Source organism: Myotis nattereri (genome assembly GCF_964212035.1).
Source record: "Myotis nattereri genome assembly, chromosome: 1".
Taxonomy (NCBI): Eukaryota; Metazoa; Chordata; class Mammalia; order Chiroptera; family Vespertilionidae; genus Myotis; species Myotis nattereri.
This window is the reverse complement of record NC_138075.1, coordinates 201399872-201419165: the sequence shown is the minus strand read 5'-3', so window position 1 is coordinate 201419165 and position 19294 is coordinate 201399872. Positions and strand designations below refer to the sequence as shown.

The following is a 19294-nucleotide window of genomic DNA, read 5'->3' as shown; positions in this document are numbered from 1 at the left end:
TAGATGCCATTGGTCTCCAGCCCCTGAACAAAATAATACTCTGTAAGAAGCACAGGGGTCAACCTATGGTCTTTGGCTTCTGAGCTATCAACCTCTCTAAGCCATGCAGCTGACTTGTAAGGGGAGTGAGAAGAATGAATGCAGGTGTGGAAAGAAAACCTCCTATTTCTGGTTTAGGAACCACTGTGCGACATCAAGCAAAGCAACATTTGGCAGAGAACAGACACCCAATCTCAAATGATCTATAAATAAGACTTCTGAGCCCAAAGAGAACAGGTAGTATTTAGGCTCCACAAGAAATCTATTTTGCTTGGCACTTCTTGTTTTTGCTGGGTAAGTGGCACAGTTAAATCAAAACAAGACTGCGGTTCTCACAGAAAAACAGTGGAAATCCACAAGATGAGATTTCTCATGGCTCACAGATTGAAAGAAGTTGCTAGGGACTTTAAATGATTTTTTAAAAACTTCACAGCAAAATGAAACTCAAGTACCAGCCAAGTTGATCATGAAGTTTATGAAGAATTCTTCCATGTGCTTAGCTGTGTCACTAACCAAATAACAACAGTAATGGTAGCTGTGACTGGTATAACTTCTCTTCCTTCCCTTCGGCCACTCTCCCTCACATGCCTATGTCACAGCCGTACCGACAGGTGCTTCAGAGAACTGAGAGTGGATATAATTTTCCGACTGGGGGCAGAGTATGGCAGGCAGATGGAGCACAACTCCTGGAGGAAGTATTCACATCGATTCCTGTGTGACTGATGCTCTCCCATAGTTGTGAGATGCAACAGCAGTAGGGAGGGGCCCTGAAGGTTGTAAAGATGGTGGCTTTTATATTGACTGGGATGGGTAACCTATAGAAAACTTGGAGGGGGAAGATTTAAGAGATCAATAGGATTTGAGTAGCAAAAAACACGAACATTTTGCTGCTGTGTGGAGAATAGCCTGCAAGGGAGGCTTCAAAGAACTTAATAAAGTTCTCTATTTTATATGCGTCCAGGTGACCTGCTTGGACCAGGTAGTGGTTGTGGAGGTGGTGAGCACTGGTTGGGTTATGTGTATATTTGACAATGGACTCAATAGAACTTGCTGACAGATCAGATACGGTGTGGTCCCGTTTGTTTCTTCTTCCTTTTGTTTCCCTTGCCAGAGAAGATATATCAGAAAAAATATTACTACAAGAAATTTCCAAGATTTCACTGCCAACATTTTTCTAGAATTTTCGTGGTTTCCAGTCTTACATTTTCCCCTTTTCCAGTTCCTGGTAAACTGCCTGGTACATAGAATATGCTTCTAAATGTCTTCTAAATAGGACAATTTACATTTGCAGAGTGCATTAGGGCTCTCAAAATTCTTTCAAATACATTATCTCATTTAGCCCATAACACAATTCTACCATCCAGGCATTATTACTTCTATTCTATGGTTGAGGAAAGAGGTTAAAAGGGTTTAAGAAACTTGCTCAAGACCACACAGTAATTAAGTAAAACAGTCAGGGCTTGAATACAAGCCTTCAGATCTGAGTTTGGTGCCCTTAAAAGAAGCATCCACATATGGAAGAAAAAAAATGGTTTGTAATTTAATTTTTTTAATAATTTAAAATTATAAATATAGGAAAATTTGAAGTTCTAGGAAAAGCTCATTTTAGTCAATGATTTATTGTAATGAAAAGGGCATGGCTAGTTTTTAGTAACTCCATGATGCTATATCTATAATCATCTATCTCCGGCAAAACAATGACACTAAGTATCTCAAAAAAATAGTATTATATATTTTCTCCCAAATGAACCACACTTAAGTAGGAGAAATTCAGAGTATGTGTTTTACCAACATCCTGAAACTACGATTTTGCTGTTAATGCACTGAAATGGTTGCTATCAGCAACCAGAGCTAGCAAAGGAAAGGAAAAGGAAAATGAAGGAATAAATAGCCAAAGTTGCTTCATGACAGGGGGGATCTCTTTAGAGCCAGAAAAATGCCATTTAAAAACTACTTTCCATATAGGATTTCAGACAAGGTAGAGGAAAGGATTAATCAGCAAGTTCAGAAGGATTGATGGGCCTTGACCTTTTGCCCCCTGTGTTCTCACAACTCAACTCTGAAAACACACACTGTTTATTTAAAAGCTCTGAAGAACAGTTCCCACAGCATTATCACTTTAGCACATTATTTACTTCACAAGACTCAGCATCAACATGAGATGGAAAGGATGAGACAACTGTGTATCATTCTGTATGAGAACAAAATATCTTCGGAGTTATGACTGATGTAAAGGATGCTCGGAGAAGATGGATTGAATTAACAGAGCTGTGCATTGAAAAGAGCAGCTGTTACTAGTTGTGGGTTTTGGCTCAATTCAGTCTGAAAAGACATTTTGAAAGTTCTTGTGAGAAGGGGGCTGTAACAGAGGGTAGAGTTCTAGAATTAATAATGCAATCAGGATGGTCCTTCCCAGGATGGTGGACTTGTGGGCAGATAATACAGCCCAAGGAGCTGGATTTAAAAATAACCTTGGAATGACCTCCCTGAACCTCTCAGTTTTCTAATATATAAAATGAAGATGAATGATCAGGGATTTACTCGGGAAGCCAAGTGAGCTTACAGCTGTGAAAGCACTTTGGAAAGGAGAATGGGGTCCATAATGTAAAGGGGGCTTACTATTTTCTTGGGGCAAATGATTTCACAAGTGGGAAGGAGAAGACTGAGATGGGAGTCAACTTTTAGTCATCACTCATTTCATAGGCTAAGTAGGAACCTGACCCCCAGTACAAGTTCACAGTGTTGAATGCCTACCCCAGACCACCTTCTCTCTTCCTCTTGGTCAAATGGGACTCTTCCCCTTTTAAAAAATTCAGAATTCCTTAGGTAATTGACTCCACTCGACTGCATTGACATTTAACCTGTGTCGCTTTATAGTTTCTGTGGGACATCGGAGTTACAGTTCTGTTTACATTGTTTCTCACCTATGGGTGTGCCAGATTAGGTTTAACACTCCTACAGGAAGGAAGCGTGGTCATTAGTAGTAGTAGTAGTAGTAGTAGTAGTAGTAGTAGTAGTACTTTGCAAAACATAGAGTGCTGTGCCAGACCAAGGTTCCTCAAAAGCAGCACTATTGATATTTGGGGCCACATAACTTTTTGCGGTGGGGGCTGAACTGTGTATTGGTGGTTGTAAAGCACCATAGTAGGTTTCTACTCACTACATGCCTGTGGCAAACTCCTTCTGTCCCCAGAGTTGTGACAATGAAAATGTCTATAGACATTGCCAAATGTTCCCAGGTGGAGGCTACAAAATCATCCCTTGTTGAGAACTACCACACTGGACAGGTATAAATTAATTTTATGAATACTGTAATTACTTTTATTTCTTCAGATTTCCTGGTTTAATGCTCTGGACAGAGTAGGTACTCAATTAATACTCACTGAATAAACAAAAAAAATGAGAAAAGGACTTCATGGGTTATAGTTATGTGGCCCTACAGCATAAACCCTTATATGATTATGACTATATTCTATGATAAGTACATTTTTAGTTAGCATAGAGTATATTCTTAGTACATAAACATATTTTAATAACTATGTGTATGTGCTAGAAATTAAAATTTTATATACACACAAAGATCATAACTAGCAGTAGCTTTATCCCTAATACGTGTATTATGAACATATATATGATGGCTAGCATCCTGGTGGAATTAAGTCTGCATGGAAAAATATTATAACCAATAATTCTAAAAAGACTATGACGAGTAGAGAATCTCAGATGAATGTACTTAGGAAATTTCTATTTTCTTTAAACACAAGTTTTCAAATATAAGTGGATCATCAATCTTTTCCAAGATCAGAAGATTTGTAATATCTTCTGATATCTGGAGAACCTATATTAAGTGGCATTTCAGCTTGAGCTACTAAAGACTACGAATGTTATTTTGATTTTCAAGAACTAGTACTTTTTGACCATCAGTTCATTTTCACATTTACTCTGTGGATTCTTAAGTCCTCTATCAACGTGCTACATTGTCCAAAAGACCACTGATAAAGTGTTCTTACCAAAAAAAGGGGCAAAAGTAGATGGATGACAAGAGATTTGAGAGACTTCCCTTTCATATACAAACACTCACCCATCCCTCTGATGGCTTGTTGCTAGCTACCATCTTTTGGAGGGAATCCTAATTTAGCAGCAGACCTCTACTACAGACTGTGCTAAAAAGAAATAAAACAAGCTTCTACTTTTGGCTACGATGTAGTAACTTGTGACAGGTCAATGCCCTCACCGTAAAACCAGAAGAGCCAGATAAAACACAAGAAACATCTATTTAAAGGCATCTGGCAGCTGGTGAGACTGGTAGGAGGTGAGTGGCTGAGACCTCAGAGAGAAGATAACCGCAGGAAAAACAGCCGAGGTTCTGCAGTGCTCTTTGTCTTACGGGACTTGCTGATTCTTGTCATAGTGCTAGAAACTGAGAATCTGGACATTGGGCCACTGCAAACAGGTAAAGAAGTCAGTAGAGCTTTGGCAATCCCACAGGGGTAGAGAAACAAAAATTAGCATTTTAGTGCTGCAAAAAAAAAAAAAAATTAGCATTTTAGTGCTGAAAAAAAAATTAGTATTTTAGTGAGGGGTCAAATAAGCAGTGAGAAAGGAGACACAGACAAGTGGCCCATGGGAAGGATTCCCCTTAAGGCATTTAGGGGTTTCCCCTCAAGGCATTTGCCACAAAGAACAAGAAGCTAAATAAATAAATAAGTGGAAAAAAAATCAATAGAAAAATATCCTCAGGTAAGGATTAACAACAACAACAACAACAAAAGTCCATCCCAGCTCTAAAAAGCTATGAAATATATTATCCTATGATTAAAGAGAAAACCTATGAATAGGTGATGGGTCATAGTGAGAATAATACAAAATAAATTGACTATAATTTATCAGAAAAGAAGAAGCTAAAGAGCTCAGCAGAAAACCTCTGCAAAGTGCAGTGGAAATTCCAGCAATGCTGTCGTCCTCAGCAGAAAAACATGAGCATTTGGGACTGCCATGGAGGAGCGGAGTGCAGGAGATGTCTGTTTCTCAGTGGGGCCCACGGGAGAAGCGCTCCCTCAGAATGGAAACAAACCAGAGGTACATGGAGTCGTATTAACATGCCTGATAAACACAGCAAAATCAGCTCAGTCTCGGACTGGATCAGGAGACTTGTTCACACTCTATGTGCCTACCATTCAGGAGAGAATTTGTCTCCCCCACTGTCAGCCAACAGCCTCTAGCCCATTCTTCAAGCTCTGCCTCAGCTGCAGAGAGCTGCCTCACCCAAGGCACACCCTTCCCAGAAAGCACCACATCCAGTGACTGAGTGAGGGGGGTATACAGTTATGCCCAGCTTAACAACAGTTGCCTAAGGATGCATCTGAGAAATGCATCCTGAGGCAACTTCATCCTTGTGTGAACATCATAGAGTGCACTTATACAAACCTAGACAGTACAGCCTGCTACACACCTCGGCTAGATGTAATAGCCTATTGCTTCCAGGCTACAAATCTGTACAGCATGTGCCTGTACAAACAACAAGAGATTAAATCAAGCACAAGAGAAAGTGATGCAAGCAAGAGACATGGTAAACACGAGATGTCTGAGGCTGCTGTTGGAGTAACTCGGCACATTGGTTTACAGCAAAAATCGGAGTTCAACCACCGGGAGTTCGACCAGGGAGTGGGGCCGGCCCACCAACCACCCGTGGCCCCTCTCCCCGGCCAGCCCGGTCCGATTGGCCCCGATTGGGACGGGCTGGCCGGACCCCACCTGTGCACAAATTTGTGCACTGGGCCTCTAGTTTTTTTTTTTTATAAGTAGAAACTGTACACTCTAAAATAATAATAAAAAGTATAGTATAGCAAATAAAGCAGTTACACATAGTCATTTATTATCATAATTGTATGTGCTATTCTTTTATACAACAGGAAGCGCAGTATGTTTGCTTACAGCAGCATCACCACAAACATGTGAGTAATGCCCCGAAATGATGTTATGACGGTTAGAGGTGATAGGAGTCTTTTAGCTGCATTAAGTCTTATGGGATCATTGTTGTATGTGAGGTCCGTCATTGACCAAAGCGTCATTACGCGGCACAACACTGTAAAGACAAGCTATCTTGGCCCAATATGGAACAGCTCTCGCAGGCCACATGTGCCCCACAGCTCCCCCCGGATTTAGCTGAGGCTTTTATGAGCCTGGATCTTATTTTAACATTCCCCTCTGCCCAATCCTGCTTTCCCTCTCTCCTTTACCTAAACTACCCTGTACAACACACTCCATCTCAGTGGCTGCTTCTGGAAACCTCAACTTGTGACAGTCCCAGGAGTGGTCCAAGAAAGGAGGTGATATGATGGGGTTCTTGATCTGGATCACATGCTGGGATGGTAGAGAAGTTAACATCATTGATGGCTAAGTGGCGATAGACATTCCCTGGCATCAGGAGGTGGTCCAATTTTTAAAACCCTCAACAGAGGTGAATTGGAACAGTATGCCTATGGAAAGGAATGCACTGAATGGGGTAACTTACCAAGTGTTTGAGACGTAACTATAAGGACAATGGATTGGATAGCTTACTGTTGAGAATCAATGTCCCAGAAAAAGATAACTCAAAGTTACAGGCAACTGTAACTCAAGTGTGAAAGCCAAAGAGCCTCCCTAGTAATTTAGAAAGAGACTCCTATACACTGGAGCAGGAGAGTCTAGAAAGCTGAGGATGCCCTAGCTGGTTTGGCTCAGTGAATAGAGCATCGACCTGTGGACTAAAGGGTCCCAGGTTCTATTCCCATCAAGGGCACATGCCTAAGTTGTGGGCTCGATCCCCAGTGGGGAGTGTGCAGGAGGCAGCCAATCCATGATTCTCTCTCATCATTAATGTTTCTATCTCTCTCTCCCTCTCCCTTCCTCTCTGAAATCAATAAAAATATATTTTAAAAAAATAGAAAGCTGAGGACCACAAGTGAGCAATAATGTAGACCCATTAAAAGTAAGACCTTCTATTCCATCATAGGCATTAAGAAGAGGGAGAAAAGGGAAGCCACAGAGTGGGAACTCTTCACAATACATATACCCATAGACTGCATATCCAGAATGCATAAAGAAGTATAAGTCGAGGACAAAGGCAGACTACTCGATTAAAAAATGGGCAAAATATTTGGACACTTTGCTAAAAGAGATACTCAAATAAAAAATTTGTGAAAATTCAATTAAATTCATCAAGAAATGCAATTTAAAACCACAAAGAGATACCATAATACTATTATCAGAATTGCCAAAATGAAAAAGGCGATACTACAGTGTTGGGGAAGATTTCGAGCCACTGCCATTTTCACACATGGCTCGTAAGTGTATAAATTGCTACAACCACTTTAAAAACTCTTTTGCTGAACAAATACATAGCCAATCAAAGACATGAACAAGAATAGTCATAGTATCACTATTCATAGTAGCCAGAAACAACTCAAATGTCCATCAACAAGAAAAATGCATTGCGATATAATAATATCTTAGAATACTATACAACAACGAGAATGAGTAAACCACACGAAGATGAAACCATAATGGATCTCTTAAACATAATGCTGAGCAAAGGCGGCTAGATACAAAAGGAGTACATACGGTATGACTCCATTGATACCAAGTTAAGAAACAGGCAGAACTACCTAACGAGCTAGAAGTCAGGGGAGAGGTTCTTTTGGGAGGGCGAGGCTACTTGGAGAGCCCTCGAGAGCGTTTCTGGGATGCTGATCAGATTCTCCTTCTTGATCCAGATCTAGATTGCATAGGTCTGGTCACTTTGATGAAAGTTATTGCACTGTACACATTATTTGTATGCACCCTTGTATGAATGGTACAGTCCAATTACAACTGTTAAAAATGCAGTGAAACACAGATACCTACATTGCTTTCCTTTTTCCTGCTCTGGTGAGAAGCAAGTCCTGCTGATGTTGTTGCTTTCGAGTTGGTTTCTAAACTGGGAGCATTTGAGGAAATTGGGCCAGGAGGCGTTCACCATCCCCAGGACTGACTCGCAGCCCTCTTTTGCAGCCTCACAGAAGGACCGACAGGGCAGGAGTCCATGTCTAGAAGAAAAGAGAAAAGTGAAAATGAATATGTTTATAGACTGCTTCTCGAAATAATACTGAAATGAAAGTTGGCCATGAGGGCTGTAATATTATCTTAATTCATATTCACTATGTCAACAACTTAAATTTCTACATCCAATCCTATAACAAGTGTCAGACAGCCTAATGTCCTGGTTCTAGAGGGAATAAGCCAGTTCCATAATATATCATTGATCTCCTGTTGAAGCACTGACTCCCCCAGTATATTTCTTCTTAGGTTTGAGGTGTTAACGTAAACCTGTCAATCCAAAAGGAGCTCTACTTAATGCCAAAAGGAGTAAATGAACCTGGAAATAAAGGCCCCCCAAATGGGAAAGGCAGAAGTAGGTCACAAAATAGGTTCATCTCATTTCTGTTCTTCCCTTTGAGAAATTCAAAGTATCCCTGAGAGGCAGAGAGAAAGCTGCTCCTTCATTTCCACTGCCTCCCTGGAAAAGACACATAAAGACCAGTGGCAACTCGGTTATTTACTTGCAGGTACTAGTATAAGCAATGCATTTATCGACAGTTTATAAAGTTACTTATCTTCTCAGATTTCTATTTTATCTTCTGCAAAATAGAAAAATGCAGGCAACTGTCTATTAATGGTAAGAGAAACGATGCCCGGAGCTTGCCTTTATTCACTGACACGCCATCAAACACTCTGGCTCCAGCGCTCAGTGACTCAGGTGGCTTTTTCTATTTTGCAGCTACAGACTGCATCTCTCACCCTGGCTGGTGAGCATTTCAAATGATTTAAAAAAAAAAAAAAACTGGGATAGAAAATCTACATGTCAGTCAAAGCAAAGCACACACTTCGCCAATGTAGTGTCACGAACATGTTTCAGAGCCACACAATATTAGATCTGTGAGAAACCTTAAACAACACCGCGTTCAAACCCTTCATTTGAGACAGGACCTGATTCTGGGATTGACTGAAGGTCACATAGCTTCTTAATGGAAGAAATGGGAAGAGCATCCAGATGTTTCTTCTTTCAGTCCACACTCTATCTACTGTTCTATATTGTCTATGCTCATATAAGGACCTAATAATTGGGCTTTAAGAGTTCCTTGATCAAACAGGATCTCTCTTGGGAGAGAGATCTTTTTATACATAAAAATGTGGAAAAGGCATACTCAGCAATTTCCTTCATATACGAGTACCTTTGACCTCATAATCTGAAGCTTAGGAACTTGTGTTAAAACTGAATGGTTTTATTTTATGACAGGGAGAGAGAGAGAGAGAGAGAGAGAGAGAGAGAGAGAGAGAGAGAGAGAGAGAAGAAAGAGATTTGTTATTCCACCTCGTTATGCATTCATTGGTTGATTTTGTGCCCTAACCAGGGATTGAACCTGCAACATTGGCATATCAGGACCAACTGAGCTACCTAGCCAGGACCAAAACTGAATATCTTTTAGAGTCCTGATATTCACATAGCTATCTATCGACATCAATATGTCATTAAATTTGTTAGTGAACATGTAGAACAATAGGTTTTGCACTTGAAAGATTAGGCTTAAGGCATAAAACATGTCGACCTGCTCCAGGCAAGTATCCTGGTGTAAAAAGAATACCTGACTGCCATTCAGGAAATATATTGGGTATTTATAGGACTAAGAACGTATCACTTCAATAACATTTTCTATCTCATTCCAGAGAAGTTAGAGACTCTATTTTCTCAACTAAAACATGGGTACATGGCTGAGGAAGGTGGAGAACATAGAATTCCTGCGCACTAGCTTACACGTTGCTAGACTCTCTTCTGAGTGCTTCGTGTCCATTGACACCTTCATTTCTCACTGCAGCTCTAAGTGCTAAGTGCCAGTACTATCATCCCTAATACCCAAGTAAGGAAACGGAAGCACAGGACAAACAAGAGACTTGGCCAGGATCACTGAGGGAGTGAGTATCAGAGCCAGGATTCAAACCCTGGCAGACTGACCTAAAACCCACTCTACTAACTACTCTACTACATGTCAGCTCTTACTCCAGGAATGTGTGTTCCAAAGCTCAACTCAAGGGCAGTTAGGAACTTGATAGGCACTTTCGGAGTGGACCAGCCATATAAACAGAGATTAGGTTCTCCTTCATTCTACAAACTCTTAGTTAAGCTGCAAAGATCAGTGTTTGCCAAAGGGGCCATGGAACACAAGGGAAGGAGAAAGGTATGTACTTTTCCTTTCCAGGTGTGAGATAGCCCACCGTAAAACTACAAGATCAACAAGGCTTGACTTCGGCATTTCTTCCTTTGCCTTTGCGTCCCTGACGCAGGTCCCAGTCTCTGATATCATCCGGACCCCACTCAAGCACCCCACTAGACAGCCGTCTCCACCAGAACATGACTTGCTCTTAAACATTGTCTTCCTTTCCTGCAATCAAAACTGCATTCCCCAAGTGAGCAGATCGCAATTGGGCTTTCAAAGAAGAAGGATGACAATAACACAGAGTAACTTATAATAACAGATGGACACTTAACCCTCCCAAAGGTGTTTGCATCATTAGAAGACGTGCTGAAGCCAAGGAATCTCTAATTAATGGCATTTCAGATGCCATTTACAGGAGGGAAAAATTCATCCAACACCGGGGAGGGGGAGGTCACTGCAAAGCTAACTCTGGAGGCTCAACTCTCCCAGGTGGTTCCTGGACCTTCCCTCACCTCTGAACCCACATATTTTAGGATCATGCCACATTTTTTCTCAGAATCCTCTACAGCAGTGGTTCTCAACCTTCTGGCCAGTTCCTCATGTTTTTATCCCCAACCATAAAATTATTTTTGTTGCTACTTCATAACTGTAATTTTGCTACTGTTATGAATCATAATGTAAATATCTGATATGCAGGATGGTCTTAGGCGACCCCTGTGAAAGGGTCGTTCAACTGCCAAAGGCATCGCGACCCACAGGTTGAGAACCGCTGCTCTACAGTAAAAGCAATGAAGTTTCATGTAGGGGCCCAACAGACTGCTTTCTGTTCTAAAGCTGTCTTAACTCCTAAGCTGACATTCTCATTGACTTTTCCTATGGACACTTCCCGCATGAAAGGGTAAGTCTGACACCCTAAAACTTTCACATGGCCACTCCTCACTGCCTGATCTTGTGCCAACAGTTCACCTACACCAAGACTCAGTTTCCTCATTTGAAAAGTGAGAGGTTTGGAAGAGCTGAGTTTATACAGTGCTTTTGTCACTAACATTTCATACATCAAAATGTATCCTTTAACACAGTGCTTCTCAGAGGAGCAGCGATAACCCCACCGGCTTTGCTAAATTTCAAAAGGTAATAGACATTTTCTTCTCGAAATTTGTTCTGGGAATATACAGAGACATTAAAATACCATTAGGCCTCCCATTCTAAAAATAGGTTCTAAGAAAAATGTCTAGAGTGTTTCCAAATAGCTCTAAGAGGTGTAACCAACAGAGGCCCATAAGCTTTAAATTGCTGGACCAGGACATGTGAAACAGTGAGAGAGTATTAATAACCAGCAGCCCTTTTGAACAGTGAGCAAAATGAGGAGCCATTTGCTCTTGTTTAGCATGACATTCAACTGCCTGTGAGGAGTTGAAGTATTTTGCTTTCATCACATGGAGCAGTGGGGTGAGATAGACCACACTATTTTGGAACGTAAGTGCCTATATCCAAGCAACAAGCAGACTGCCATCTGAAAACAGTGCTCAGCACAGGCAGGGGTCGGATCTGGCTATCTGAATACTATTTTAGAAATGGTGATTATTTTCAACTGATGTGTGAAGTGCCCTTGGTATCATGCAAAAGTCTCTAACACATTTCAACTGAAGTTTAAGCCGGAAACAGTTATTATATGAGTAATTATGCTATATAATGATATGAGGTTTTTATTGTGTTTCCACTAGGAGGGATGTTCTAAAATTATTTATCTATTAAAAACTTGGAGATTTTACCTATACAGTTTTAAGCAAATTTACCAACAATTTTTAAAACTTATTTACCAAATTACAGATTTTTCTTTATTGTTCCCTTTTGAACAACATGTCTCCATCTCCCAAAAACGTTTACACTTCGTCTGCAAAAAAAAGTTCTGATAAGATCTAATGTTAAAATTATTGAATAAGCCACAGCTGCAGAGTAGGCTTATATGACTAAGAATTTTAAAATTTTACAAATGACTTTTTCTAACTTTTTAACGACTTTTGACCTATAGAAAAGTTATGAAAATAGAATAGAAAGTTACCATATATCCTGCATCCAGGCTCCCTCAAGGCTAATACTTTATACTACAGTTCAATGATCAGAACCAGGAAACTAACATTGGCACAATATCTTTAACTAAATTAAATACCCCTAAAAATCTCCATTCAGGATCTCATGTTACATTTAATTGTCACATTTTATGTTTGGCAAATAAACTAATTCTTAAATATATTAGGAGAGCTCAGGATTTAAAACTATCCCCCTCCAAAAAAAAAGAATCTCCCAGGCAGACTCTAAGAGGACCCCCAATAACCTCTGGCTCCTGGTGTTCAGGCCTGTGTGAGCCCCTTCCTTTGAGTGTGGGCTGGCCTAGTGACTTGTTTCCAACCAACAGATGGTAATGGGATGTCATTTCCATCATAAATAAGAGGTGAGCTCTCTATTGCTAGAGACTCCCGCCCCCCTTATTCGCTTTGAAGAAGCACATTGCCATATTGGGGAGGCCGCATAACAAGGAGTTGAGAGTAGCCTCCACCAACAGCCAGCTAGAAACTAAGGCCCTCAGTCCAATAGCCCTTTGAAACTGAAATTCTTCCAACAATCACATGAACGTGAAAGTGGATCCTTTCCCAGTTGACCCTTCAAATGAGACCCCAACCCTGGCTAACACCTTGACTGTACCCATATGACAGACACCGAAGCAGAGGACCAATTCCAGATCCACAGGAACTATGAGATAATACTTGTGTACTACTTTCAGCTGCTAAATGTGTGGTAATGTGCTTTCCAGCTGTGGGTAACTGATGCACTTTTCCTTGGTATCTCGCTTGGTCCGAGGCATACTTTTGAGTTAGATGTACTATTCATTGATGACATTCACACAGTCATTTTTAAAAAATATATTCCTGAATCTGTCTTTGTGAGGCTGAGCTGTTCGGTGAGCAATGCTTACAAAGTCACAGGGAGCTCCTAGAGCTGCAGTCCTTAGTCTTGGGGAGAACGTTAATGCTGGAAGGGTCTTGCAAGATCATTTACTCCTGTTTCTTCCATTTACATGGTGAGGAATCTGAAACCCAGAAAGGAGATCACATAGCCGGTTACTGTGACTCCCGCCCAGTGCTCCAAAATGCTTCACCTCGCTGGCCACTCTTCACAAACATGAGCCACAGATGACACAGGGACATACATCCACGAATGACACAGGAACATGCATTCATCACCGCTGCTGGGAAACACAAACAAGCCACAGATGGCCTGTTCACTCCGGGGTGGACCAGCAACACCAGCTTCCGCCTCAGCACATTCTGGTGGTCTGAAGACACCTCATAAGATGGGGTAGAAGAGTGGTAGGAAAGAGGTTCCTTAGACACAGAGATAGAAAAGTGTTCAAGGGAATGTTTGAATATGTCACTGTCTCACATCTTAAGAGAAATAATGCGAGAAGTCAGGGTATTTTGGGGGGTTACATTGGTCTGAAACTCTAAAAACCAGGACTATGCATTATTTTTCATTTGTAATAGCCATGGTTCCAGCAGGAAAGAAATGACCTGCTGGAGTAGGACCAATGCAGAGCCCTCCATGAAAGGGCCGCCTACGAAGACGCTGGCAGGGTTAGTGCAGTATGCTGGGACGGGTTGCTGTTAGCATCCCAGACTTAAGGGACAAAGGGAATGGGCAGTTAGTGAAACATACAGAGAGCTACATGGGAAAGGCTGCCAGAGAGGAGCCATACCCCAGGATGCAAGCAACTGGGGTAATCTGGCCACGAAGAAACTAGGGGATCACTACTCAACCTGACTCTCTTCTTACACTCTGATGTCCTGTTGGTGGTTGGCATGGGCTGAGCTCCACAGAAAGCAAAAACAGTCGCCATTGAGAACCTGTCAGATGGAGAAGGTGGGAAATGGATATGGAGAAGTAATGCTGCATGCATCACACCTAGCGGGAGCTCAGCAAATACTGGTAAAGGGATAAAATGTAGTGGTGTGCTATAAATTGTTTAACTCTTGTTAGCTTGAAATCTTTTCTGTGAAATCCACCACGGAAATCAGTAAATGCTACAAACGACAGTTTTGTTTTGTTTTCAGGGAGCCAGTTTACCAGTGTACCACTGGCATGAATGTATAAATCATGGCACCTCCTACAGAAGGAAAGCTGTTTTTATCTCCACTGAAAGGAAATTACTGTCTTGCACTTCTTGAACCGGATCGAGACAATATTAACTCATTATCTCCCAGCACCACCACAACCACCACTCCTCTGACATGCCTAATTTTGTTGGTGGTAATACCACCTACCCAAGTCCTCAAGTCCCAAAACCTTTGCCTCACCCTCAACCCCACCATTTATGTGTAATTAATCATGAAGTCCTGCTAATTTTACATCTTCAAATCCAATTGTTCTTGCCCCATTTTATGTTCTAGCAAAATTAAACTAGTTTCCCTAATATATAATAGATCTAGGCTGTTACTCTACCTAACATGCCTTCTTTTCCCACCTTTTCCACACAGCAAACTTCTATTCATCCTCTAAAACCCAGTGTAGCTGTTACCACCTCTCTGGAAGCAGCCATTTCTAACAATGCCAGATGAAAAGAGTTCTTCCTTCCTCTCTGCATTACTCCCACACCTTGTAAGCTGTTCACATTGTCCAGCCATTTCAGTGTTTTCGTGTCTGGTTCCCTATTATTAGGGAATCTCTCAAAGGCAGAACTGTGTGCTCTTCATCTCTACACCTCCCGCATCAAACTATGTGCCTGGCACATTGTAGGTGCTAGTATGTGCTTGATAAGAGAATAAATAAATTGATAACTTTCTGATATCCCTTTTGAATGAGCTGATGTCAGAAGCTGAGAGGTATCTCACTCCCAAACTCTACATATGCCTGGCAAGACCCTCTACCCTCTCTATGTCTACCCCCCACCACTCACATCCTTGCCAATAACATTTGCATCTACTTGCAGGACGGACTCCATGAGGCCCTCTTTCCCACCTACGTCAGTTACCACAGAACATTCAGAATATCCGGGTCTCCCTCACCTCCTAGATCCCTACATCCCGATGGGTCAAATGTAATCTACTTAGTGAGGTTTTCCTGAACAGCACTCTGCTTAAAATTGCATCTCTTGCCACCATACCCCATTCTCCCAAAGCTTTCCTGCTGGATATTTTCCATTGCCCTTATCACTATCTGATCTACTTTATTTATTTGCTATCTATTGATTTGCTTATTGTCTATCTCTTTCCAATATGGTATAAGCTCCATTAGCCAAGGATTCTTGTCTGTTTTGTTTGCTGCTGCATCCCTAGTATGTGCAGTCAGCACTCCACAAATATTTATTGGAAAAATGAATGAATTACAGTCCAAGAATAATGTGGTGGCCTGCTTAGAACAAAGCTATCCGTAGCAAAGTCAAGAGCAGAGCCATCACTACCGACTCCCAACTTAATCGGTCTGTACAGGAGCTCACGCGTCCCTGCTCACCTGATCTCTCCCTTCGTGTCAGCAAATTCTACACATGCTGTTCAGTCCTGAAATAATTCCCATGTCAGAGAAAAATGTCAGTAAAATTGCTATGGGTGAAAGCCCTACAATTAAATGTCTCACTTAGAGGCCAAGAGCAGGGTGTCACCCGTAAAACAGAAACTCGAGGAAATACCAACAGATAAACACAGCTTAAATTAAGATGGGTGTGAATAATGTAAAACCACACAACCACCCTTGAAAGAGCATATAAATTCTATACCCTTCTAACCAACGTGAACCTGATTCTCATTAATACTTGGCATACTTACCAGGGCCCATGGGATAGAGGATTAACAAATCACCAAAGAAACTTGCAATTGTTAAATTATTTTTGCAGCTGTTTTGATTTTTGTACATCATGAAATGATGCCTTCAGTACAGATGTTTGAATGAATTGAGTCACAAGTTTTAAATCTAAATTCTAGCCACATCCACGTCATACCAAGGAATTATTGAGGTGAAAAGTCAACATACTAATTCACTGAGCTCGATGAAATACGTGTGCTTGAGAAACTGTCAGTGATGTGACAAGGCATTTTCAGAAAGACTTGAGCCTCATGGCCTGATTCTCTAGCTTTACATCTTTGTAAAATAATAGTTCCAGGAGTTATCTGACTCTATTACCCCCACAAGGAGCCATTTTTGGCTCATAAAGTGGAACCTTACTTATCATTGATATTTTATATAAAATGCCAGAAAGCATTTTTCAACTTGTGTTGCTGGAGGTTGAATGAGGTTGAAAAGGAACTGTGATACAACTGAGCACCTGAACAGCGGGTGGCCGGCACTGGTGTGGCTAAAAAGGCTGCTGGTGCCCCAGCCGGTGGCTCAGCTGGTTGGAGCATCGTCCTGTACAACAAAAGGCTGTGGGTTCAATCCCCTGTGGGTGTGTACAGGAGGCAACCAATCGATGTTTCTCTTTCACATTGATGTTTCTCTCTCTTACTCCCTCTCTCATCAATAAACATATCCTCTGGTGAGGATTAATAATAATAATAATAATAATAATAATAATAATAAAGACTGCTATTTCTAGGTCAGCAGGTAGAATCAGTAAGTAAGCCACAAATGACTTTCAGAATAGTTAGTTGGTAATAGCAACAAAGCATACCTTTTTTATTTGCCTACTGATGTATATAATTTTTAAAAAAAATTATGATGATAAAAAATGTAATGCTAGAATGTTTGCATTTATTTGTGACACCATAGAGTTCTTGGGACATAGATAAAATCTTTAGTAAAAGAAAGTAACAGTATGTAATTATTCTCCATTTAGAAAAAAGTAATAAAAAAGCTTATGCTGACTTTATATAATTCCTGAATTCTTCAAAGAAATGTTTTAAATCAAATTATATTTTCCAAGTGCTTTTTAGATGATTTCGGGGCTGCATTTACATGGGAGATTGGTACATGCTGTCTTATAAAATAACATATTTAAGAACACAGTAAGCCTTCTAAATTACATTACAGGAAGGCAATTTTGTTACTTTTTTACTAAAACATTATCAGTAAAATTCAATTCAAAAGTAGTGTGGCAATATAACAATATGCAGCAGTAGAAATTCTGAGGATAAATTGGATGGTGAGGGAGAGGCTTTATAATTCTCATAGAGCAAAGCTTTGAAAATTCATTCCAATAACAACTTAGACGCCCATTTGGACTATTCAGCTAGAGGCCATCTCATATTATGGGCATCCTTAGTAATATGATGGAGTCGCAACAGGAACACCGACTCAATTGTGTGTTTGAAGTGACGGGAAACTTCTACAGTAACTTTAAGTAATGAGAGCTGGCGTGCAGGATCCTTTTTCTAGGAAGCTCCGCCGCTTCTGAAAGGGTGACTAGGGCATTGATAGGAAATGAACAAATTGTGCCTTCCCAAAGGCAATTCTCAATATCTCTCTTGTTTCTCTTAACATTTCTCTTCTTCTTCTCTAGTGGCTGAAACAAAAATATGCCTAGGACTCCGAGTTACCCACCAGGAGATTAGCAAAAGCAAAAGCTTAAAAAGATGAACCAAGGCAAATGGAAGATAGTAACATAGCAGAATTACAATCTTGATTTATTATCAGAATTTTAAAATCAAAACTCACAGACGTAGGTGTGAGAAACGGGGTGACGGGGGACAGATCTTGACAGATCTGAAGTTCTATTTTCCACCATGAATTGTTGAACTCTGAGCACCAGGCAAGGTGCCTGAGACTCGCATGCGTTCCGAGCAGATTCACCTCCCCAACATGATACACTCTGAACACTTCACATTTATTTAGGAAAGAACCTGAGAGTCAAATAGAGAGAAAGAGGGCTTTGGGAGGCACGGTCTCAATCAGCAAACCCAACGTGGCAAAACAGAAGTCCTGCAGTAAATGCAGCCCATCCTTTCTGAAGGCGGCTAGGAGACCATCTGTCATTACTAGATCTCTCCATGGGTGTCAACACAACCCACCACAAAGCCCCACTGGATTCTCTCACTATTTTTCCCAATGCAAATATAAAGTATCCTTTAGAAAAGGGATGGCAAATTTAATCTTTTTTTTTAAGTCATCACCCAAGGACGTTTTTCATTGATTCTAGAGAAAGAAGAAGGGGAAGGGAGGGAGGGTAGGAAAGAGGGAGAGAGAGAGAGAGAGAGAGAGAGAGAGAGAGAGAGAGAGAGAGAGAGAGATATCAGTTGCCTCTCACACACACCACGACCACCAGACCTGCAACCTGGGTATGTGCCCTGACCAGGAATCAAACCCAAGACTCTTCAGTGCAGGGAACAATGTTCTAACCAACTGAGCCACACTGGCCAGGGCTAATCTTTTTTCCCCGTAAGTGTTTAGAACTCCTCAATCAAGTGCCATGGGCCATCATGAATGGACTGGCCCTGAGTTGAACAGAAAATTAATTACTGAAATAAGCTGGATTCTTTGCTGAAATGTCTCCAGTAAGTTCTCATCAGTCGGTTTAAATACCTCCAGTGATAATAACTCATCATTTCCTGAGACAATTCAATATGTAGACAAATTTAGTATCCATAAGTTCTTACTTTAGTTGAATGAGAATTTATTTCTCGGTGAGTTTCAATGATTGGTTCTGTAGGAGCATACAGAAAGGTGTGCCCCCTCTTCCAGGCCATGGCCCAGAACCCCAAGGACAGCCATGGTGCATCCTGGGCTTTACTACTCCAGGCCCCTCAGCCATTCTTCACAGGAACAGATTTTGAATTGTGATCTTGGTCATTATTCTCTAGACACTTTATAATAGTTGTGTTTCTGCTCTTTATCTAAACCTTAAGTCTAAGATTTCCAACTACAGTTGACCTAACGTCTTTTTCACTGAGTGTGAAGTAGGCAATATTAGAAAGAGAGTGCTGATCCCCAAGCCAATCCTCAGGAACAATGTAGTGCTTCCTCATCTATTAGATGCAGGATTTTGATAGCTTGAAAAGAGCAAGTTCCTATATTTTAGCTGGTTGTTCTGCCAACTGAAG

The 19294-nt window shown here is 41.0% G+C and overlaps 1 protein-coding gene across 2 annotated transcripts in view; it reads right to left on the bottom strand.

The window, feature by feature from the left end:
- CORIN (corin, serine peptidase) overlaps window positions 1-19294 on the bottom strand; it is a gene marked incomplete at both ends in the record, with an annotated part of 202761 nt that overhangs the window by 110793 nt on the left and 72674 nt on the right. For both annotated transcript variants that reach the window (XM_081088332.1, XM_081088333.1), the window contains one exon: window positions 7924-8105. In XM_081088332.1, coding sequence (XP_080944458.1) covers window positions 7924-8105 — 182 coding nt within the window. The remainder of the gene's footprint in view (window positions 1-7923; window positions 8106-19294) is intronic.